We start from the raw sequence: 25,614 nt of genomic DNA, 5'->3' as shown, positions 1-25,614 counted from the left end.
TTTTCAGTTCCTTAGCCTGGGATCCCAGGCACTCAGCTGCTGCTGTGCTGGTCAGCCCAGGATCAGAGAGGCCGTGAAGGCGTCTCTGAGGTTGGCAGCTTGGGGAGGGGTGGTTCAGCAGGTTCTGCTGTCTCTGTGCTGGACAGACCCTCAGTCACCTGAGGGGCGCACAGACGTGCTTCCTGGTGGATAAGGCCCTGCTGTAAGCAGTGGGTTCGTAACTGCCTGGCACAGCGGCTCCCTCCCTCCAAGGGATAAAACGTCAGTTGATGGTGCCCCCCCTTTCACGAACAGGGGCAGGTCCCCCGCTCAGAAACAACAAAATCCCCAACGTGCTTGCTCTTTGCCCAGATTCTCAGACGGACAGAGAGAAGCACTGTTGATGACACTTAGACCTGTTTCATTTTTTTCTCACTCCCTTCAACTTGAGTTTCAAATCAGAGACAGCCCAATGGCCAGCTTTTTAAGCAACAGCCCAAGGTAATGTTTTCACTGACTTTTAAAATCATAGCCCATTTGGAATTAGCCCATATTTCCCACAGAAACCTCAATCTTCTGAAAATACCTTTTAACCTTCGGGCATAGAAAAATATAAGTAAATATCATCCCAAGAAATCAAAGAATAAGAAAGAGAAAAGATGGAGAGTCAGGAGGAGAACTCTGGAAAGGGACAAAGAAACTTAGATCGGGAACTTCTGCCAAGACCAACCACTGAGGGGTAACGTCCAGGTCACACTGGACAACTGTTGCCAGTGACTGTTTGTCAGGAGAAACAAGGATGTGGAGCCTGGGGGGGGAAGGGGTTTGGGACAGCTGACCCTAGGCTTGGTGGCCGGACTGACTGGCAGCAAATAAAATGTGCCACGCCACAGGCCCTACACCTTCCCACTGCTCCCATGTCACAGTCCTGTGAAACACACAGCAGCACGTCAATGCTCTAGAGACTAGATACTGGATCTAGAAGAGTAATTTCCAAACTTTCATGTGGGTGAGCACGGTAAGAGGCAGATTCTAGGTTCTAACTTGGGAGATCCCAGATCAACGGCTGTGGTGAGACCCAGGAATCTGCATTTTTCAGAAGCACCTCGTGTGAGTCTGATGCTACCAGCCCCACTCTGAGAAACTGGGATCCGAGGGATGCCGTACTACATTCTGGGGTTTTGTTTGGTTGTAACTAACGATCAGCACCAACACGGCACCTGGTTTTGTACACACAGGTCTTTTGCTACATCTTCCCTGAGCCAGAAGCTCTGGTGGTTTCCCAGGTTGTGCCGTGCTCAATCCTGGATGATGTGAATTTAAAAAGTAAGACACCAACGCAACCCAGCTCTCCTAAAGATTCTATTAGTTATAACATGAGAGTGGACGAAACTGGCCACTCACCCAGTCGTAGGAGCAAAGCCACTCACCTCTGGATCCCAGGTGCCTGGGACCTGGTGGGCACGTCATAAATGTTTGGTGAATGAACAAAAAACCAACTAATATGCTATCAGGGCTGAGCAGAGAGGGGGCCAGGAACCAGGGGCCCAGGCCAGGCCAACGGGGCTAGAGGACCGTGAGAGAGATGTGGGTAAATGGTGGCAGGTAGGGAATTTCAAGGCCCAAGAGTCTTGGTTTCTGGCCTCAGCCAACAACCAGCTTTCAAACCCTGAGACATAAGTGGGTGAGAACAGGTGACAGGAGGCTTCAAACAAATTCAGTCTATTTGTTTCCTCTAACAAGTGCATGAAATTGGTCTGGGCTCTGGGGTTCCGTTACATTAGAGAACTTCAGTATCCAGAAGTAGGCCAAGATATGAGATGTACTACGTACATCCATGTTGAATGCTGTAAACATTCAAATTATTTCTATTTTTCAGATATCATAAGCCTGACTGGTGCATAAGTACACATCAAGAGATACCGATATCAACGCAGAATTATGAAAACAATCCCTGACCTAGGAAACTGTCCCTGAGATGTTGAGAAGCCAAGGAGAACACCATGGTTCGAAGCTCTCACAAAAGCTAGAAGCTGCCGGCATGCTCCTCTCTCAGGTGGAAACAGAGGAAGATGAACTATTCTGGGAAAAGCCCGCAATGAGAGTGCGTCACAGCTGGTCTCAAAGGTGCATGAATGTCAGGGTGAAGGTGGGGTGGGCACCCCGAGAACCACCAGCTCAACCCCACAAGGAAACAGCAACACAAGGGCCTCGGCAGATGCACTTGCTGGGTTAAAAAAAAAAAAAAAAGGCGGGAGAGGGAGGGGGCGGGAGAGCCAAGAGGGAAAGTACCTGGAAGAAGAATGACATCCTTGTCAGCGGTCTGAGCCCCACGAATTTTGAATGGTTGGTGGTTTAGAAAACCAGGGTGGGCTCCTTGGCAAAGGCCTAGATAAGCTGGGAGGTAAGGACGACACAAGCGTATCCCTTCAGAGCGGAGCAGCTCTGAATGAGATAAGCGGCAGGGTGAGAGCACCTGCACAGAACGCCAACAGGCAGGAGCCTTGCTCTCTGCACCAGAAGCTGAGAAATGCTTCCTGCGGGTCAGAGTTGGCCTAGAAGTGGGATGGCTGTGAAGTTCTGGGATGCGATAAACTATCCCAGAAGTAGGACGGTCATCTCAAAAACACGCTTGTTTTTGTATTTGGTGGTATTTAACCAGTTACCTGGCGGTCCAGTGGTTAGGACTCCACGCTTTCACTGCCAAGGGCCTGGGTTCGATCCCTGGTCAGGGAACTAAGATCCCACAAGCCCTGTGGAGCGGCCGAGAAAACAAAACTAAACTAAACCAAAAAAAAACCGCAAAAAAATATTGCTCTGATGGTATGTAACGTAACCCTGAGCTGAACTGCCACTTTTTGTTCTTTTAGGTCTGATTAACCCACTCCCATCCACACCAAGATCTGATCCACTAGTGAGAGACAGTATGTGTGTTTGTGTGTGTGCATGCATCCTTGTGTGTGGGCTCGAGTACGTGTGTTACAGACACACCTTGTGACTGAGACTTCTCCCATAAACAAGCCCTCCCAGCCTCAGGAAGAGCCGGGGGCTTTCTCAGACCGCTGGCACACAGTCGTGAAACAGCCTGCCTCTAACTAACCTAGAATGGCTCAGAGATGATTCTAAAGTGGGCTGTGCTAGGGAGAGAGACTCAGTAACAGAAATGGCTTATTCTTACATGTCTGTTAAATAATTTCTAGTAAAACAAAACTTATTTTATGAACAGAAAGGGAGACCACAGAATGAAATTTTTTGAACTTTAAATTCCAAGTTAGGAATCTAGAGCGAGGCTTACCTTGGATAACTGATGATTTAGATAAGTGGGGAGGAAGATGTTGTTCTCTGAGCATCTTTGGAAACAGATGTTTCATCTAAGTGTTTGCTGTAGCCAGAGAAAAAGCGAGTACTACAAGGCCTACCTACAGGTTTTTTTTTCTTTATTGGAGTATAATTGCTTTACAGTGTTGCGTTAGTTTCTGCCGTACAACGAAGCGAATCGGCTATATGTATACATATACCCCCTCCCTCTTAGGTCTCCCTCCCAGCCCCCCACGCCACCCATCTAGGTGGTCACTGAGCTGGGCTTCCTGTGCTTTATAGCAGGTTCCCACTAGCTATCTATTTGATGCAAGGTAGCGTATATATGTCCATCCTAGGCCTACCTGTAGTTTTAAGAAAGAAGCTTTAAAGATACCATGTCAAGTGTGGAAAGGAGATTCTGTGTGAGATGCATCCAGCGCATCTTAAAATCATGGATTTTCAGGACTTCCCTGGCGGTCCAGTGGTTAAGATGCTGCGCTTCCACTGCAGGGGGCGCGGGTTCGATCCCTGATCAGGGAAGTTCCACATGCCTCACGGTGCAGCCAAAAAAAAAAAATCATGGATTTTCAGAGCGGGGTGGGGGAGGACTTGGGATGATGGAATCCAATCTGCTCAGTTCAGAGCCCAGAAACGGAAGCCCAGAGAGGGTAAATGGGTCTCCCGTTTTGCACAGCTAATGGGGGCAGAATCAGAACCCAGGTCTCTCAGTGCTCTGGTCATGTCACCAGACTTCATTGTTTTCCCTTTTAGCCATTTCATCCTGAAGAATTCAAACCTCCCTTTCAAGTCTGGAGTGGACATCGGTGTTTTATACAAGTGCCTTCTGCTACCCGGCTCTGTGGGCGGCACGGGAAGGGAACGGGCTCTGGTGCCAGACAGAGCTGAGCCTGAATACGGGCTCTGCCCCTTCCTCTGTGCTCCTGGACAAGTCACTTTCCTCACCAACCCTCACTTTTCTTATCTGTGTGGATGCAGGAACCTACCCCTGGATTGCTCTGAATGGAAAGAACTAAAGGACGCCAGCACCTGGCTCAAAGCAACAGAGGGTCAGTGGTTCCTGCTATTATGCTAATAACCCCTTCCAGGCTTCCCCACCCCGGGAATGTCCCCACCATCCATCCAGTTAGTCACACACACCCAGACCCCAGTCATCCTAGACAGCTTCCCCTTCCTCATGTGCCCCCTTCAACCTGCCACCAAATCCTGTCATTATAACCTGAACCTTCCCCTAACTCGTCCCCCCTTCCCTGCACCTGCCATGTCACCAGCCCTGCCTGAGCCACCTGCTTCGTGAGCCTACTGGTGCCTGAGCCCCTAGATGATGTCCTGCCCTTGCTCTGGTCTTCCAACCAACCACCCTCCACAGGGGAGCTGGAGAGCTTTGCCAGAACACGCATCTCATCCACTTCATCCTCTGCCTAAAGCCCTCCAGGAGTTTCCTTTCATTCAAGGACAAATATCAAACTTCGTACACAGCCCAGTAAGCCTGCCCTCCCACAGCTCCAACTCCCAGGGACCCCTCCCCGCCTCCCCAAGCTCTCAGGAGAGTGGCTGCATCCCCCTTTGCCCTAAGTTCTCCCAGGATCATGTCCCCTTTCTCCAAAGCACATGATGCCACAGTTAGTAGTTACATGGGACTCTGATGATCCCAGCCAAGTGCATCCTCGTTAGGTGGTGAGCTCTGTGGGGTGAGAACACGGTGGGTTTGTGTTCACCTTCTCCCCAGGGATGAATAAATGAACAAAGCAGCAGGAATGGGCAGGAGGGAGATGTGGGGGAGTAACTACTGTCCTCATTTTACAGATGGCCAGACTGAGGCTCGAGGAAGGCGTGTGACTTCCCGAGGTCGGGGCCCCCAGGAACTGCATGGAAGCGCAGTGGTCCTCACACACCGCCCACCACGCTGCTTCAGAAACCAGCTCCCACATTTCTCCTTTACCATCCAACCTTTCTTCACAGTAGCCAGTGGCTCAGCAAAAAATTAGTGGGTTCTTTAAAAAAAAAAAATAGGAGGCTCTGAGGGCATGGGGGGCGGGGACTATAATTGTCACATGGAAAAAGGAAGAAATTGCAAGTTAATAACGGGGAGATTTTGAGTTTAAAAAAAAAAAAAAGACCATCCAAAGCTACAAGATTTGTTGCTATTTAGACCAAATGGAACAACATTTCCAGAACTGTCTCTATGGATCTGAAGATTCTAGATTAAGGGCAAGTGACTTGGCCAAAGGCTTAGACCTGTTTTCCGACACAGGTACTCTTAGGGAAGGAAAAACAAGGGCAGTAAAAGCCCCAGCAAGGTTGCTACACCAGTATGACTGATCTAAACGGAACACACTTCCATGAGTCATTTGTAGCTTTAAATACTATAGAAAAAAGAATTTATGAAACATGCCCAAACAGTCTCCCTTTAATGTGGCGAGCTCTTTTCAAACCACATTGTTCAAATTTATGTTAAAATGCAAACCCCTTCATGTTTACAATGGTACTCTTGGAGGAATAATATAAAAGTACAACTGCTAAATTTCAAAGACAAGACTTATAGCCTCAGAACAATGGGGGCATTCCCAGCGCAAATTTATGAGCTGTTAATCCTCAAAAGGTTTCCTCAATTAGCAATGAAGGTTTTGACATATTTGCAGCCTGGTATAGGGGCTGCTTTTTATACAATTTGGGGTGTACCGCTTTTATCGGAACTTTTCCTTACTTTTATTGACCTCGGATGACAACTATTGTGCTCCTCTCTGGGCAGCGTTTGATCCTGCTAATTGTGCCGTGGAGCCGGGACGGCATTTCACGGTTTACCATTGCTCCTGGGGCGCACGACAAATTATACATAATGCATTGCGTTGTAATTGCTGCATTGTGAACTTGGCTCGCCTTCCCAACATAAAATACCGACATCCAAGTAGTTTTATTATAAAAAACCGTAAGGGATTCTTTTGGATTATAAACATCTGAAGACACAACGTTCTCATGAATTCCGGTGGCTATTTTGGACACACACAGGGCGGGCGAGGCTGAAAAGCAAATCAAATGTACTTCACATGAATGTTTACAGAGAAAAAGAGGAGGCAGTCACGAAGTCAAGGCCATAGGGAATGCAAAACAAAACGGAGTAGGAGCTGAAGGGCAGACAGAAGTCCAAACTGGGAAATCAAAGAGGCAAGGTCTAGTGATGGCCCTTCGTCTCCCTGGGCCTCAAGTTCCTCCTTTTGAAAACAAAGGCACAGAACAAAATGACCACAAAGGTCCCTTTTCCATGAAGATAGGAGCCTCAGGGGGGCAGTGACCTGTTTTCCAAGTCTGATTTGTCAGCACTAGAAACCTGTGTCTTGTACCAAACACACAGCTTCTCACCACTGCCCTGTTGGTTTGGGGCCTCTTAGAAAAAGATGATGCCTCTTAAAGGGCAAGGGGCAGAATAAATAAAGCACAAGTTTTGTATATGCAATATGATCAAGTGCAAAAAAAAAAAATCACAAGAACAGTACAGTGATCACTCTAGATGCCCACAGCAGGCCGCGGTCACAGGACCTGCTGCAGATTTGGAAGCAACACCAAGGCACCAGGGGGTACCCTCTTAACCCTCCCTTCTCCTCTCTCCCTGCCCCGGGACAGCAACCTGATATATGAATTCAGGGAAATGAATGTCCTAGAGGAGCCAGAGGTGCTCCAGCAAGATTTCAAGCACAAGGGGTCACCTGGCAGCTCAGCCGGCCACACGAACCGTGGCTTCTCTTTGAAGCCAGGCCACAGACAATCCAACGTGCAGTTGGTAGGCTGTTAACCTCCTGCCAAAGAATTCTGCGTCCCTTGACCGACTTCTCCTCCCACCTGGTTCAACAGCAAGCAAATGGCCCAGTTAATTGCAAACCGAATTTAAGACTTAAATTTGACAACGAAGTATGCTTAGAACTTTGAGTGTTTGGCATAGGAGGGTCAGAATTCTAACTATTTACTTAAATTATGACACCCAGCGCTGCATAAAAGGCATCCTGGATGAGAAACACACCGGCTGTCCATCTGTCAAGATTGTGGAAAGCCTGCGAGGCAGTGTGGGCCTCCTCCCCCAAACCCTCACGTCTACTGTGGGCGACGTAGCCATTCTGCTACCAACTAGTTCACGTGAACAAAAGGGGATGCTCCGGAGTGGGCAGCTAGGGGGGCAACAGTCAGGATTGCAGTTTTAGGACAGAATACTCTTACTTATTGGCCCTAGAGTTGTGCTGAGGCTCACAGACATGTTACCAGGGAGGTATGATCAGCTGTGATTTTGTCAGTGAATGAAGCACATCAAGGTTTTTCTCTGGTTATCACTCCTTAAGAGACAATAATAGGGAATTCCCTGGCGGTCCAGTGGTTAGGATTCTGCACTCTCACTGCTGAGGGCCTGGGTTCGATCCCTGGTCAAGGAACTAAGATCCCACAAGCCATGCGGCGCGGCCGGGGAGAAAAAAAAAAAAAAAAAGGGGGACTGGGCAGGGAAAGTGAGAGGCCATATCTAGGAACTGTTTTTGGAAACACTCCCAAGGCAATGGACTTTGCTCTAAATAAAGAAATACCAATCTTCAAAGGGGGATAGTTTTGGGTAAATGGCAAATCATGAGGAAGCTAAGTAGCAAAGGGAATATGAAAATACTACCTTCCCAACAAATACCATATGATATCAGTTAGATGTGGAATCTAAAATATGACACAAATGAACCTATCTTTGAAACAGAATCACGGACACAGAGAACAGACTGGTGGTTGCCAAGGGGGAGGGGGTTGGGGGAGGGATGGAGTGGGAGGCTGGGGTCAGCAGATGTAAGCTATTATATGTAGAATGGATAAACAACAAGGTCCTACTGTGTAGCACAGAGAACTATATCCAATATCCTGTGATAAACCACAATGGGAAAGAATATTGAAAATGTATATATATATATCTATCTATATCTATGTATAACTGAATCACTTTGCTGTACAGCAGTAATTAACACAACATTGTAAATCAACTATACTTCAATTTAAAAAAAAAGAAAACACCACTTTCCCAACTTCTTTAGACAAAACTAGGCCTGAGGTCCCCCCCGTCAGGCAACCACTTCATAGTCACGAGCATCTCCAGTGCAAGAAAACATCTCACACAATTTTCTTGAGTAATTATTTCCCTAAATTGATGCCAGGAAAATCTTGTTCTTTCTCTGGGGAGAATATACTTTGGGATTCCTGCCACAAGTTAAATGGTCTAGATGAGTTTAGAGAAAGATCATTTAAGGACAATCAAAAAAATTATACACACACACACACACACACACACACACACACATATACACACACACACATACACACACACTGGAAAAAGAAAATAACGAACGTGAACGAGAGTGCCTAGGTTGGAGGTCCAGGTAGGAACCCCATGAGGAAGGGTAGTGCCAGGGAGGCAGCACAAACTCAAGAAGGGTTCTGTATCCCTCTATTTTGAAGTCCAGGTCCATCAAGAGATCTTAAAAGAAATACATAAAAAGAATATAGCAGTGGAGAAACTGAAGTTTTACATTTCCAATTTTTATGTTATAGGCTTCCTTCCCCCCTCTAACTTCAGTTTATAAACTGAAGGCTTCAGTCTTTTGAATACACAAGGACACTTGTGCACACACAACCAAATCCAACCAAAAAAAGAGAAATAAAAACCAAAGCCATTTCAAATATACCTCAAGCAAGAGCTTGATCGAGCGTCTGGACTCCAGAGACAAGTCTGCCTGGTCATGGTGGTATTCCCAAGGCAGGTGGCCAATCAGAATTTGTTGAATGACTGAACCCCAAAGAGTTTTCATGGATGGAGGGTTAAGTTCCACCATTTCCAGCTCCTGCCTTGACCCACAAACTCAGCCATCCAGGGGCGCTGCAGGTTTTTGGTTTAGCCCTAGTCTGCCCTGGAGCCATCCAGCGAGATCCATCTAGAGACCCTGGGGATCCAGATGAGCTGACAGGAGAAATTGCTCCTGGTGTCCATTTACATAAGAAAAATGAGGATCCACTTTTCTAGGGGTGAAATCAGGGCTGAGGCAGAAAAGGATGGCTCTTACACAATCTTCATCTCTCTCTCCCCTCTCATGTAGTCCCTTTGTATTTCTTTCTTTCATAAGAAGGGGGCTCTCTAGCTTTCCAACATAATAGCTACCAAATCCAAGAACTCTGAAGACAGACCACGAAGATTCACCCTTGGATTAAAAAAAAGTCACATCTCGTGAAAACACAGATATCGCAATGAGAAATACCTGAGAGAAAACACTTAGAATTCAAAACAAAACAAAACAAAAAAGACAGGCAAAAAACCACTTCTTTGGTTTTGTCAAGAAACTTATTTGAGTATTTGAATATTAATAATAACCACATTTATCCCACACTTGTAAGGCAAAGCAAATAAACTATAGCAATTAAACAGAGAAAAGAATGATCACCCTAAAGTAGCTACTCCTTCCTAAGAGCTACCAAAACGCAAATAACTTGTAGCCTGTTCTTTCTTGTGCCTTAGCTGTAACAGAGGAGGAAACTGGCTTGGAAAAGAACAACGAGAGAAAGACAAGGACTACGTTTTGAATGCACAGTTTGGGGGACGTCCACCATGATGGCCGTGTAAAAGAAATAAGCCATCCAGGGCTGACATGGGCTTTAATATAATGCCAGACTTCACCACTTATTATTCATTCGTTTGCTCATTCTTTCACTCTTTCTCTTATTAGGTGATCATTCATCCAACAGACATTTATTAAGCACTTTCCCGGGGGGTCTGTGATAGGTGTGGGGTGCACAGGAGTGAATAAGAGCAGGGGCATGGCTTTATCCACTGTAGAAACAGTGCTCAGGGACTAAGCCTGTGAAAACGTCTGAGGTCTCAAAGTAATTAAGTGGCTCCCTCAGTGAAAAAAAAAATCTATAAAACTGAAAAGTAATAAGTATTTGATTAAATGCCTATGAAACGTACCATATCAATCATTTATATCTCAACTCATAAATATGACATATATATTTATAGTCGTTTACTTAAATATATATTTATATACTACGGATGGGCTGTCACATGTTTCAACACGTGAAATGACACAGGGTCCGGGTGGGGTTTCTAAAAATAAAAGCCCACATAAGTCCTCAAAAGTCCCCACAGGATGGACAGGACATCTGTGCTCTCCCAGAGTTTCTAGTGTAGTGGAGACAGAGGCACACGCCAGTAGGCACAATCACCTTGTGAAATATCTAAGAAAGTACCCCTCTGAGCCTCATTTTCTTCATGAAAAAATAACCTACTGAAAACCAGAAACCATGGCCTTTGGGGCAGTTCTGAGGTCCAAGTTAAAAAAAAAAAAAAGATGGGAAAGTATTTCATAAGCTCAGAGTGATGAGAAGTAAACTTTTAACCCCTTTGGTCTTTGCCCCTCCTGGTAGTAAATGCCTCTTACCATGTCGGATGCTACACCTGCCGCCTACCTGGGAACTGGTGCTCAGACCAGAGACAAATCTCTACCATACCCTAAACATAAGGCTGCTCTGGTGCCCTTCTGCAGCCCACAGATGTCTCTGATGGACAGACACACGTAAACCAGGACACTTCATGTAAAGATAAAACTTGGCCTGTATCGTGAGATTCCAAAGAGACAGAGGTTAAAAAAAAAAGGAAAAACAAAAAATCAAAAAACCGCCCCCCCCCCTTACACTGGTAAAAATGAAACCATTTTTCAATTAGTTCAGCCCTAAGCAGACACCATCATCTAGTTTGCCCTAAGAATGAAAAGCTGTGGACTGCTCCTAAAGTCAATTTTACTTCTCTCTTTTGTAGACATTTCATGAAATATCTTAATCTTCCCAGCAGGCAACATTAGTAGGTAAAAGAGGAAAATGAACTCAGTTTTGGAAAGAAAGGATCATGTGGTATAACACAGAAATATATCCGAGGAGGCGGTCTGGGTCTATTATTTGTCCTTTTTCCTATTCTTCTTCATGGGCTCCCTTTTAGGGAGCCGGCTGGGATGGGGCGGGGGCAGGGTATGACCAGGGTAAAAGCAGCCGAGGACACAACATCATAAACAGAAGCGGGATAGCAGTTATAAGCTTCTGCAGATAGAACCTGGCCGCTTCAAATGTGTACGACCAGACCCTCCTTCTGGCTTCAAGATTTCATTTGTGTCTCACCACGGGATGTGTGTTAGGATGATTGATATACAACGTGTTTAAATAAAACAAGAAAACAAACCAAGAAAAATTCTGCATGATGAAGAATGAAAATCTACTACAAATACTTTACAATGGCTTCAAACATGAAATCACATTTACAAATAACATTTTCATGACTTGGGCATAAGTGACTCAGGAGCATATGGCTTAAATTTCCTTCAGAACGCACAGGGCTTTAAAAATCAAGCAGAAACTTGCTTGGCAAAATTAGTTTGTAGAGCAGAGCTCTGGGGAAAAAAAGAAAAGAAGTTTGTCAGACGGCACTCGCTTTGGCATCCCTTCTCTGGTGCATTCTTTGATGACCAAGTCAACTGGCTACAGTGGCCATTGCCTAGGAACAACTTTCTTGGAAATCGTTTAACTCTCTTTCCCTATTTAGGCAAAGTATTCAATAACTTTATAATAAATGACTCTCCTTCACCTCGACTATCTCAAGCATCAAAAATCGTGGTCTAAGGTCCACTTCTGTAAAAAGTGTTGAGCCATCTCAGGCAGAGAGCAAATGGCTGCCGCATCTTTGCGGCCATCAGGTATGACTGCATATATAGGGATGTTTTTATTTCCTATTAATCCATTTGAAACTAAATACTTTTTCCCCCAAAATTAAAGACACACATTTTAGACAGAGCCCACAACAATCAGGCTGTGTTTTACCTGCCCAAACTTTTTGGTTTCTTTCACCACACAAAGTTCACACACGAATACTACCACCACCAACATGGCTATAAAATAACCTTAGCATTCACAGCGTTTACTGTTTCCAAAAGGCACCCTCAAACATCACCTCATTCCATTCTGGGGGATAGTCATGACAAGTATTTAACCCATTTTTAGATGAGGAAACTGAGGTCCGGAGAAAGGTCATATAGCAACAACTAGCCATTCTTCAAATACCAATTGTACTTTCCTGTCTTGGCATCTTCTATTGTTTATTTTGATAATTTTTAATAGTCATGTTCTCTAGAATACCTATTCCCTTCACCCCCACTGACTAGAATCTCCCATTCTTCAAGGACCAGAACATATACCACACCTTTCAAGATGTGATCCCTGAACACTAAATCTCCAAGCAGGATGATCTTTCTTATGTATCAATTGGGCTAGGCTACAGTTACCAATTATTCAGTCAGACACTAATTGGGGTGTTGCTCTGAAAGTATGTGGTAGATGTGATTGAGTATCTAATCAGTTGACTTCAAGGGAGATTATCCTAGTTAATCTAGGTAGCTGAAATTAATTAATTAATTAGCTGAAAACCCCCTAAGAGCAAAGCTGAAGCTTCCTCAACAAAGAAGAAATTCCACTGATGAACTGCAACTTCAGCACATGTCCCAGAGTTCCGGCCAGCCCTTCCCGAAGGCCTGCCTCACAGACGTCAGACTTGCTGGTTCAGCTCCCCGTTGTGAGCTCCTCAGTGAGTCAGGCACTGCTTGTTACTGGATCATGAGAAAACAGCAAGATTTTCATGAAGTTCATAGGGCACATTTGGGATATCCTGACTTAAAATATCTGTTCTGTGGCATTTATGGAATTCACTCTTGGGGATCTGGGGTCGCCTCACAAAGAGGTGGTCCATTTTCTACATCAGGTTCTCAAAGTGATTCCCAGACCAGCATCAGAGCGTCACCTGCGAGCCTGTTAACCAGTCAAGTTCTCACACCCCATCCCCAAACCCATTAAGTCAGGAACTCTGGGGGTGGGGCCCAGCTCTAAACACAGGAAACCATTCTGTTTAGTGTGTAAGAGAATTACCTGCAGAGCTCGTTGAACTAGACTGTTGGGTCTCACCCAGGACACATGGCTATTTACATGTAAATGAATTTTAAAAAACTAAAAAAGCAGTGCCTCAGTTGTACTAACTACATTCCAAGTGCTTAGCACATGTGGCTAGTGGCTACCATGTCGGACACTGAAGATAAAGACCATGCCCATCACTGCAGAGAGTTCTATAGGACAGTGATGCTCTGGAGCCGCTGAGAGGGACCCCTAGGAGAAACCCCTCCAACACACGTCAGGTACTACAGGCAGGGAAAATAATTTCCATTATTAGCCTTACACTGAAAAAGCACAAGGCCAGATGGTCCAAATCAAAGGCAAATGTTCCTTTGTGATTACGTTGCTTCTCACGTGGGCGATTCTCTGTAGCTTAGGATGAGCAGCATCAGGGACTTATTTATTTAACACTAGTTAAACTAAGGCTGGGGAACCCAGCAGCAGTAGCGCAGGCTACATGAGTCATCAGAATCCTTTTTTTTTTTTTGCGGTACGCGGGCCTCTCCCGTTGCGGAGCACAGGCTCCGGACGTGCAGGCTCAGCGGCCATGGCTCACGGGCCCAGCCGCTCCGCGGCACGTGGGATCTTCCCGGACCGGGGCACGAACATGTGTCCCCTGCATCGGCAGGCAGACTCTTAACCACTGCGCCACCAGGGAAGCCCAGAATCCTTCTTTTTATTCTTTCACAGGGGTGGGGGTGGGGATTAAGAAGCTCAAAGCCTTTAGAAGCTCAGGGCCTCTGTTTTAACTCTGGTGGAACAAAGGACAAAAGTAGGGTCTATATTGCACCATCAACTGTTCACTTCCTGAAACAGCTCCTGGCAAGGCTATTGCTAACCTCCGTGTTGCTAAATCCACGGATCATTTCTCAAGTCCTCATCTGCCTGGGACCACTGGGGCATTTGGCACAGATGGACACTCTTTCCTCCTAGAAAAAGATTCTTGTCTTCTAAGACCACCTGCTCTCTTTTTCTCCAGTTTTCCACCCTGCTTCACTGGTTCCTTCTTCTCCCTCTCCTTTGCTGGTACCTCTTTTTCTCTCTGACCTCTTTATGTTGGAGACCCCAGTGCTCAGGCTTTGACCCTCTTCTCCATCTTTACTCACTCCCTTGGCGATTCCACCCACTTTCATGAATTTAAATACCATTTATATCATGCCGATGACTACCAGATTTTTATTTCCAGACCATACCTGTCATCTGCTCTCATACAGAACTACCTACTCCATCCCCACATGGAACTCTCATAAACTTGTCACTCTCTCCAGGTCCAAGACTGAACTCCATTTTTTTCCCTGCAAACCTGCTCTATCTGCATGTTCAGGTTAATGGAAACTCCAACTTTCCAGTGCCCTCAGCCCAAGACTTTATTCCCCCTTCACTTCTCTTTCTCTCACAATCCCCATCATTCTGTCAAAGAATCCTTCTGCTCTACCTCTGAAATGTACCCAGAAGCTAACCGCCACGCACCTCCTCCACGGCTGCCGTCCAGGTGGGAGCTGTGGTCCTCCCTTGCCTGGGTTACTGCAACAGGCTCCTAACTGGTGTTCCTGCTGCTACTCTCTGCCTCTGTCTTCACATGGCCTATCCCTCTGTGTTTATCTTCTCCTTTGCCCTCTCTCATCAGCACACCTATCATTGGGTTTAGGGCCTGCCCTCATCAGGATGATCTCACCTTGCCAGTGTCATTTTCATTACATCTGCAAAGACTCTTACTCCAAATACAGTTGCATTCTAAGGCTCTGGGGGCACAGCTCTTTTGGGGGTCAGCATTCACCCCACTATGCTGCCCCACAGACTATTCTCAACACAGTAGCCCCAGTGAGCCTTTAAGAAATTAAGTTAAATTATGATACTCTGTGCTCAAAACCCTCTAAAGGCTCCCATCTCACTTAGAGAGAAACCAAAGTCCTTCTGCCGGCCTAAAAGGCCCTGTGTGATCTGGCTCTTAAACCTCTCTGTCCTCACCTCCCACCGTCCAGTCCTAACAGTGGCCCAGACTAGCGGATGTGGATTTGAGACATGTTTTGACTTAGCATCAAGATCACCTGGTTACTGACAACACCCAGAAGGTAACACCTGACGAGGAACAAGTTGGGGAGGTGGAAAAGGTAAGTACATGCTGCATTTGAGATGTCCTTGAGTTCATTTATATATTGATATAATTTCAGAAAGAGATCTGGGCTGGGAAGATAAATTTGAAGTATAAATCGTAACTAAAGCCTTAAGAAAAGAGGTCCAAGAATGAAGTCATTAGGAAAACTGATATTCCAAGGTAGAGTAGAGGCGGGTAAGCCTGCAAAGGAGACCAAGGAAAGAGGTCAGAGCAGTAGTGGGAAAGCCAGGAGGGTAGAAAAAAGGAGGGTTTCAAGGAGTGGATAGTTATGTTAAGTAAACCTGGGGAAAAGAAGTGTCTCCGGGCCTTAGCAACATTGAGGCCGCTGGGGAACTTGGCTAGAACGGTTTCATGAGAGTAAAGGGGGTCAGCAGCACGACTGAAGAAGTGGAGACTCTGCAGACCGTAAGTGGAAAGGAAAGGTGGTGAATGAAAGGCAGTTGTGCTGTTGGTCTCTCTCTCTTTGGGGATGAGTGTGGAAAGAGACTTGAGTAGGTTTCAATATTGACAGGAAGGATCTGGTAAACACTCAGAAGCTGAAGACAGAGGGAAAGGGGGATAATCAGTAACAAGAGCTTTTCCTGAGAAGTTAGGACAGGGAAAGGATTAGCTTTCGGTAAGAGGAAAGAGACTTCCCTGCCCAGCTATCAGGAGGGACAAGTTCAGTATGGGGGTGGATACAGGTAAGTTTGTAGTTTTCATCATGGGACACTGAGGGCATTACCTACAGGTGGATTCTATTTTTGGGGGGAAGTCGAGGACAAGTGAGATGTTGATATCATTTGTAATAGACTCAGTTTACTCTGTTGGGGCACAGTCTCCAATTGGGCTCAGCTGTCAGGTGCAGGGTCCGAGAAGCCTAGTGGCTGGGCTCATCTAAGTCTGTGGAATTTTTCCATATAGGTGGACGAAGGACTGAGCAACAAGGGCACGGAAGGTATTTGTAAAAGAGTAACTGAAACAAAGGACTGGAAATCTAAGCACTGGATGGAGGCAAGTAAGACAAGAAGGGAAGGAATTAATGGACTGGAAAGGGGAACAAAGAACACCTGCAGCTGAGTACCCAGAACTTTAAGGTCACCTAAAAGTGGTCGAAACACTACATACTAAGTCCATGAAAGCTAAGAGCCCAGTGTATTTAACACAAGAAGCAAAGGAGTTTTAGATACAACCACTCTACTACCAGGGTACCAAGTGCCACCCTACTTGCTATCAAAGAGAACCAGAGGGACCTTTACATTGAAAAGGTAAGAAGGAGGTACTGAAATTCAAGGAATATCATTCCAAATCTGGATTTCCTGCCACTAAATCACTTCCATGTGATGTGCTTGATTTTACTGATTTTGCTATAACTGATTCTACGTAAGTGTCCTATACACAAGTTTACCTGATTCTTTATCATCTAAACTTACCCTCTGGTGTGGTGGTTCTCAACAGATTTTGCCCCCTAAGGGAGAACTGGCAATGTCTGTAGATACTTTTGGCTGTCACAACTGGGAGGAAGGGTGCACGAGCATCTGGTGGGTAGTGGCCGGATGCTATTCAACATCCCACAGTGCACAGGACAGCTCCACCCCAACAAGGAATTATTCAGCCCCAAATGTCAATAGTGCTCAGGTTGAAAAACCCTGCTCCAGAACAAACATGGCTGCAAATGTACACTATTTACATCAGAGAGAGGAGAGCTCAACTTGGGATCCAAGTAACAAACTGTCTTCAAGTTTTCTGTACCACAAATATACCAACAGCCTAAATAAAACTACCTTAGTTTTTAGAAAAACATCAATATATTAGTGCACAAAACCTTGTAGACTTAGATATGTAAGAAAGCATATGGACGCCCTCGATGACTTCTTCCTACCTCCTTCCTTCCTTGCCTGGTTTTTCCCATTCTCCTGTTTATTTCTCTCCAGAAGGAGCTCTGTTCCTCACCAATTCCTGCATACTGGAATATTAAGTTCCAAAGATAAATTAACTTTGACAAAATTCCTTTATCAGAAGTAAATGTGAAAGTCTGAAGAATTTAGTGAGCTGGCCTTTTGCCCATATACAGAAATGATTAAAGACTAGACTGCGATTAAATTCTGAGCAGAGTGACATAATTAGCAAATTTATGAATGGGTCTTCTTTTCACAGTTCTACTGTCAGGACTAATTACTTATATTAATTAGAACTGTCAACACATGAATATGCTTGTTGAAGCCGCTTCCTATGGTAAAATACGAGACTGGTAAATATGAAGACACTTGGAAAGATGCAAAGGCCTTCATTTATTAGCAACTCTAAATGATGCAGAAGCACTGACTGCACAGTGAGCCCTGGGGATTGACTGTAAATGGATTCCTAGTTAATGAATTTGTTCTTCCTTGCTTAGGCATTATTCTTGGTTTAGCGTTTGGACGAAATATTCAATATATCACTACTTTAGAAGGACTGTAGCAAGAATAAGGAAAAAATTCTGCAAGTTACTGGAAAAGTAGAGTAGCAGGGATGGTTAAGTTGAGCAAGAGAGAGTTCCTGTCTCGTCTTTGATTAGTCTGAGATCTAGTGTAAAACAAGTTTTGAGAACTGCTTAAGTGAAACGGGAAGGACAGCTGGGGGATTAAAAACTAGAGTTTGAGACCCAGTTTTAACTCTGTGTGACCTTGGGTAAGTGGACAAGTTACTAAGCCTCTCTGTGCCTTGGTTTGCTCATCTGAAAAATGGGGACAGCAATAGAACTTGTAGAGGGCTGTGGTGAGCCTTAAATGTCAACATATATAAAGGGCTTAGAGCGGTGCCCAGCACAAGCTACGTGCTGGCTGTTACTGTTTTCATAATCATCACCTGGGATGGCAGCAGAAACAGAATTTCGAGCTCCAAGAACGAGATCCTTGGAACAGGACGCAGTGCTTTGGAGTCAGATAGAGTCGAGGTATGAATCCAGGCCTATTACATTTAATTTTTAAGCTTCAATTGTGCCCTACCTCATGAGTCCTTGTAAAAAGTAAATTTAAAAAAATGCATGAAAGGCACTTGCTGTGCCTGGTATATAAAAGAGGCTTGCTAAATATTAGTGCTTAAGCATTCATTACCATTATTATCTTTTTGGAGGAATCTCTGAGACATGGAAATAAATGTCAAAAGAAAAATTTTAGTAAGTGACCTAAGATGAGTGGAGAGAGCACGTGTGAAAGAGGAGAAAGGGAAATGAAGAGGATCTATCGAGGGCCTTCTCTGGGAAGGGTGCCTTCATGCCCTGTCTCAAGCGGCCGTCACCACAGCCCCAAGAGGAGGGTTTAACTCCCCAGCCACAGAATCCCCATAAATCCCCTAATTACCTTGTTCACTGGTGAAGGAAAGACAGCTGGGATTCCAACTGGGGCCTGAATGGCTGCGAAGCCCACACTGTGTCAAGGCGTGAACGCCAGGCTGCAAAGGGCTTCATCACAGACTGCGGGGGAAACAGACTCTAAGCTCTTCCTACCTTTTTTCCTTCCCCCCACCTTTACATATATTTAAAAACACAGTCATCAAATTCTTGATAGGCAAAGCCTGTTCCGGCTGGCTAGGTAAACTTTACCTGATAACTACCACAAAATAACTACCATAAGACAATTTTAAATTAAAGCCGGTTAATCAATTTTTTAATCCTGTTAAGTACCAACTTGGCAACGGTCCACAAAAGAGAAAATTATTCTCGTTTTATGCTTTGTCTTCCAGAGACACACATTTCTGACAGTGTGAAGATGGCCCGACTCATGGAGGCTGCAGGGAGCATTTGGGGAATGAATGAGAAGCATCTCCTAGGGTCCCTACCAATTCAAAAAGCTAATGTTTCTGCATGCAGCAAGATGTCGATGCTAAACTTGATTTCAATTAAAAACCCATTTCTGTACAAATGTTATAAAACTAGACTAATAAAATGTAAGTTGATGACTCCTACTTTTGTCGTAAAAATTATGTGATACCTTAAAGATCAATCTGGCCAAAACTCCACAGCATCAAAATAATCAGTGCATAAAAAGAAAACCTAGTTGTAGGATGTTCTGGATCCATTCACAAGAAAGCTCGGTTAAATGCAAGACGCTGGTAAATCTGCTAGAGTTTCCACTGTCATGTTAGACAGCAAGCGGCTCCCAGCTGCTCCCTGGAGCCCCTGAAAACTTACTTTAAAGGGTAGAGCTTACCCCCTCTACTCTAGTTGCTCACTAGACAGTTCTCGAAGCAAATGCAGGTACCAAAGGATCTTACTGACAGGTAGTGGGGGATGTGTGGTAGTAATGGTCAGAATGTGCACTGTTACTCTGCGAATAACCCCGTTTATTTTTTTGATTGCATATTATGCTTAAAAATGAACTTGGGGGATATGGTAAAAACAGCTCCAAATGGGGAGTACAATGATGCAGATTCCAGCACTAGCTAAGGGACGGTTAAGCCGTGTGGCTCTAGCCAACACCCTCTCTTTCTAGAGTGCAGTGTGCCAAGGTGGTTAGGACCAGGCCGTTTCTAAGGCTCTTACAGAGTTATAATCTAAGAATAACTATATTAACAAGAAATCTGTAATTCTTATAAGGCCAAACCGCTGCCACAGGGCTCTTAGGCTAAGGTTGTTTGCACAGTTGCTGAAAGTGTCAACTGAGCTCTCCTCAAATGGCAGTTGTGCTGTCAGGTTATAATCGTCTGTAATTGGTGCTTTCGTGAATTGCAAACTTCCTAACCACTAGAAGGCCTGAAAAAGAATCTCATTCCTCTGTAATAAGAAACATGTTAAAAGGCAAAATAATTAAAAAAGAAAGCACACTATGAGCAATAATCATTAAAACTTACTGCTTGGGTTTCTCTGGTGGCGCAGTGGTTGAGAGTCTGCCTGCCAATGCAGGGGACATGGGTTCGTGCCCCGGTCCGGGAGGATCCCACGTGCCGCGGAGCGGCTGGGCCCGTGAGCCATGGCTGCTGAGCTTGCGCGTCCAGAGCCTGTGCTCCGCAACGGGAGAGGCCACAAGAGTGAGAGGCCCGCGTACCGCAAAAAAACAAAAAACTCACTGCTTTATGTTTATGTTAACATTCCTCATCAGTAAAGACAAGCCTAGAGAACAGAATAGACAAAAAACAAACATGCTATTTTACGATTTCTTAATAGCATGATTTCCAATAAGAATTCGTATGTGAAATATGTCGGTCTTAATGGTTTCTTTTCTTGTCATCGAAACATATTAGGAAACCATCCACAGCTTTTCCTTCCTTCTTTCCATCCATCCATCCCGTTCCTAAATACTCCCAACCATCAGTCACACTTCTCTTTGATTAGCAACCGTTTCACCCAGATAATAGCTATTTTTGTTGATGCCTTCCTAGTTCCCTCCCTCCACCTTTCCTCACTCTCTCTTCCACTTGACTAAGTTTCCTGAAGGCAGAGAATTTGGTTTTTGTTTATCTTCATTTGGGGGGAAGAGAGCTGGCTACCTTGCTCATACGTGGCACAATATGGGTTTTCCAAATATTCTAAAAATTACATAGAAAGAATTTAGAAATCTAGGTAACTACTAAAATGGATGGTACTATCTGTACCTTCAATTAAAAAAAAAGTACCCATTGTCTTCTGCTAGAGCTTCTTAAGAGCGGCGCAGAGAGAAATGGGAACCTCTCTCCGTGGCCCTCAAGGAACTCCCCACCTTAAGACCTAAAGGCCTGCGAGAATCACCAGGGGACCTTATGAAGCAGTCCCAGTACCTGGGCCCACGCTGCCGTCTTTGTGCACCTGCCCTCACCCCGCCCCACCAGCTGTATATTCTGATTTATTGGGGGCCAAGGCACTGACAATTTTTTTTTTTTTTTGCCAGTTTGTTTGTTTTATTGACACCTGGATGCTCGGGCCTTGACCGCGTACTTCCGGAGCAGGTACAGCCGCTCATTCCACTGCTGCTTCTTGGTCTTCAGGTTCTCTTCGTGTTTGTTGAGCCGGCGGCACGTGGCACGCGTTTTCTTGGGCCACAGATGCAGGGGCTTGTACTTCTTGCCCTTACAGAATTTCCTGAGGTTCTCTTTCTGAGTCTGGTTAATGATGGTGAGTACACGGGCGATGGATTTGCAAACAACTTGGATCTTGGAGAGTTTGGAAGCCGCGCCGCCCGGTACTTTAGCCACGCGTAGCTGGGACAGCTCCACTTTCAGGTCCTCCAGCTGTTTCAGCAGCTCCTTCTTCTTGCCGCAAAGGTCTCGAGCCTTAATCTTGGCCATGACTGTAGAGTCAGCCTCTGCCGCCTTCTCGGAGGGAAAAAGCGGCACTGATAATTTTTTTTTTTTTTTTTTTTTTTTGCGGTACGCGGGCCTCTCACTGTTGTGGCCTCTCCCGTTGCGGAGCACAGGCTCCAGACGCACAGGCTCAGCGGCCATGGCTCACGGGCCCAGCCGCTCCGTGTAATGTGAGATCCTCCCGGACCGGGGCACGAACCCGCATCCCCTGCATTAGCAGGCAGACTCTCAACCACTGCGCCACCAGGGAAGCCCCGGCACTGATCATTTTTAAAAGCTCCCCAGGTGACTGTAACAGGAAGCCAGGACTGAGAACTACCAAAATCTCTGAAAGCCCTCCTCTAGTTACTTAACAAATGCTAGTTAACTATATGCTTGGCCTTTCACTGTCTTACAGGCCTTGCATGCACCCACCATTCATTTACTGACACACATTGCACATCAATGGTTATTCTTTTTTCAGAAATCAAGTGAGGTCACTGCTCGAATAAATTTAATTCTCCTTGATGTCAGTGAGCTGTAGCTTTCATAAATGTCCATTCTCCTTCATTTAATATGGTCTTTTCTAACTTTCCATTGAATTGGAGTATTCTCTCTATAGTTAGCTGAGTGTTACCTGGGGGCTGGAAAACAGCTGGGGATTTCATGTTCCCTAGACTTTCACAGGTCTCCACTGAAGGCCCTGAAAACACTCAACCATGAAATCTGCAGTAGAAATTCCCATAGGAAGTTTAAAGCTGACCAAGAAGTCATTAATAACCTCTACTTGAAAAACTTAATTTGAAACTTTCTGATGAATATTTTACAGAAAACTCTAACTCACTAAAATTTCTAATTTCATTCCAATAGGAATGAGTATGAATAAAAAAAAAGTTCACTAAGCTAGTAAAATACTAGTAGCATTTAGATTATTAATTATATTAATTATTAATTAAATTATTATGATGATGACCATACCAATACAATATGAAAGGCAAAATGACGTCATGGGTAATAAGTATATAGACTCTGGAACCAAGACTCCTTGTGCTCAAATCTCAGCTCTGTCACTTATTAGCTATGGGACCACAGTTTGCCTTCCTTTGGTTTAGTCTCTTCTCTGAAATGGGTAAACAGTAACACTGCATTGGTGGTTGTTGGATTGAGTGAACACACACGCACATACACACTCATGTGCATACACATGCACACACACTAAACATGCATACATGTCACTTATAATGGTGCCTGGTGTGCTGGAACTCACTCAAATTCCATCTCTCTCCCTGCAACCCAGTCCCCACACACAGCAGAGTGAGCTTAAAAGCCAGATTTCATCTTATTGCCCTCCCTACTTAAAAGTCTCAATGGTTTCCCCTGTTTCCAGGGTCAAGTACAAAACCCTTAAACACAACATACCGGGCCTTTCACAACCTGATTCCCACCCATCTTGCCACTCTGGTCCGACAATGAAAAATATATTGCAGCCACAACTATCGCAGCACCTACAATGGGCCACCCTCTCATCTCAGGGCCTTTGCCCATTTTCTCTGCTTCCCTTGCCCCTTTGTTCACACCCTTCACTAACTTCTCATCACATTCAGGGAAAGACCAAAATCCTTAGATGGCGCATGGTCTGGAGCCCACTAATTCAAATTTAGGATCAATACCTCGATTGCCCCAAACTTAGATATGATACATTCATTCATATGAGAAAGGATGCTCACTCCCTAAATATTTGCCTGCCAATCTTTAAGATAATTAAGGTGATAGCAGATGTTATGATGTCATTACAGTCACTCAAGAGGAAAACCTGTGAATTCTGAGTTTAGAATAAAGAGTATCCTGTCTGTATACCTCTCTCTTCTGTTTGCTGTAGGTGCAATATTTAATTTATTTCCATGTTAAATAGTTGTTTGTCTATTCATGTAACTAAAACAGCAGAGAAAGACACCCTTTTTAGAAAACACAAGTCTGGGTGTTTTTAAGGACAGTGCTCATTTGATCTCATTATTCTGCCAGTTAATTGACAGGAAAGAACATCCTAATTGCTCATTAACTCTGAAGATGTCCCCTTGTCTGGTGTCAAGGTCTAAGAGATACAGGGTACACAGCAGCTGTACAACTGCTGCTGCTTTAGGGGGACAAAGCATTAGGTTTGCATAGTTAAAAAACAGCAGATGTTCTGATATGGGTTTCAAACAATCCCATCTATTACATGGTAGAATTTGGTGGTGAGTTATTTCCCCCTCAGGCTAATAAGATGAACCACATCGCTGATTAAATATTATCTTCTGGGGCCACAAGGTTGTTTTCACGGCTACCGCTTATGGAAATCATTCTTGGTTGGACTGGAAACTGCCCAAATGCCAACTGGTTTGAAAGGCTCTCCAAGAAAGGCATTCCTTGGTGCTCTTTCCCTCTACCCACCCTTGTCCCTACGTGCAAGACCATCTGGTCCTGTGATAATAAGCAACAGCATTAAGAGACACAAGCCATCAACACAGGCCTGCACAGTGACTGTTCAGATCCCTTCCTCAAAGCATACAAAGAAACCCAGAAGTCCAGGAAACAGCTATGCCCACTTAGCAAGAAGCACTGTCTCCATGCTTCCCTGATATATAAAACATTAAGACGATAATAATTAGCAAATAGGGCTGCCAAGGGGTAAGGAAACACTGTCACAACCTGACAAGTGTCATAGTGTCAAAAGCTCTGCTCAAAACGGGCCTCGCTGGCCCTGAGTTATCTAAGCCAGGGGCTCATTTCCCTCCTCACCCCCATGTGTCTCGCCAAAAAGCATCCTCTACACAATGGTAAACTACTTGGGGCTTAAAGTTTATCTTTGTCACAGCACAGTGTGCCAAAAGAAGGGCCCTTCTAACCCCCAGAGACGCAGCTTATTTAAAGTTATAATGAAGACAGCAGGTGTTCCATACAGATGTCTCTCCTTTTAGAAGACACCTATTTGAAACACTTTATTCTCCCTTAACCTCGGTGGGCTCAGCTGCATTTTATTTCAGCATCACCCGAGCCAAAAGCAAACTGTTTCCCTTTAGTCTCCCTGAGCTGAAAATTAAAAACGACTGGGTTTTGGGTTGTTTTGGTTGATTTGCAGGGAATCCTGGACGCAATGATTCCAGAGTCAACTCCCACTGCTTTCTGGTGACAATGAAAGCAATGCCACACTCCCCAGAAAGTATGCCAGATTCCCCCGCTTTCCTTGGCGACCCAAACCGCTGAGTGCCAATCACCTCACACCTTCCAGTGAGACGGAGCAGAACAGATCTGAAAGGACTGCACTCGATAAAATGTATGCTGCTTTAACTTTTGTAAACCGTAAAGTCAAATGGAAATGCCTAGTGCCATGGCACTAAAGCAGCCTCAAACTAAGACAGGATCCAGTGTGTTCTGGAACCCTTAAGAAAGAAATCATTGTAGCAGCTAGGGGAGAGCTAGCTACCAGTAACAGGAACCACTGGTCTTCTTGCCCAAAGTGTATGGATACCTTTAGCCTGGAAGGTTGGAGTAGAGATGAGAAGGGAAAGAAGGCAACGAGCAAACAGGAAAAGTGGAGACAGGACGTCGAGGTCCTAGTCTGGATGCTCAGCTCTGCGCAATCTCCCTCAACACACTGACAGACCATAAGTAGCCCACAGAAGCTGGAGGTGAAGCTGTGAGGTGTAGTTTTCTCTGCATTTCTCTACAAAAAATGACCTGATGCCTTGATGGGATGGCACTGTGGAGAATATCAAAGAAGAGGAAGGTCAATGTTAAATATTTTTAGCAATGCATAGGTTTTCATATTTTTTCTTAATAAAGGTTCTCCATGATTTTGCAGACATTTTAGAAAATGGAGTCAAGCCAAAACAAGAAAGTAAGTCACCATAATCTTATTTCTGAGAAATAAGGATGAGTGGCATTTTGCTAAATATTATTCCAATCTTTTTTATAGTACATTTACTAGGTCTTACAAAAATAAATGAGTTTCTACTAAG

At 44.8% G+C, this 25,614-nt stretch overlaps 2 protein-coding genes across 11 annotated transcripts in view; both read right to left on the bottom strand.

Moving 5' to 3' along the window:
- The window catches only part of RHBDD1 (rhomboid domain containing 1), a 114,247-nt gene that overhangs the window by 12,362 nt on the left and 76,271 nt on the right, over positions 1-25,614 (bottom strand). The gene's annotated exons all lie outside the window — the stretch shown is intronic.
- LOC105747918 (60S ribosomal protein L35-like) lies at positions 21,206-21,686 on the bottom strand. Its single transcript, XM_033426424.2, has one exon. It carries the CDS (start codon positions 21,620-21,622, stop codon positions 21,236-21,238), a length of 387 nt encoding a protein of 128 aa, XP_033282315.1. The 5' UTR covers positions 21,623-21,686; the 3' UTR covers positions 21,206-21,235.

Source organism: Orcinus orca, chromosome 7, assembly GCF_937001465.1.
Source record: "Orcinus orca chromosome 7, mOrcOrc1.1, whole genome shotgun sequence".
NCBI classification, from domain to species: domain Eukaryota; kingdom Metazoa; phylum Chordata; class Mammalia; order Artiodactyla; family Delphinidae; genus Orcinus; species Orcinus orca.
The sequence above is the reverse complement of the archived record's forward strand: the minus strand, read 5'-3'. Positions and strand labels throughout refer to the sequence as shown.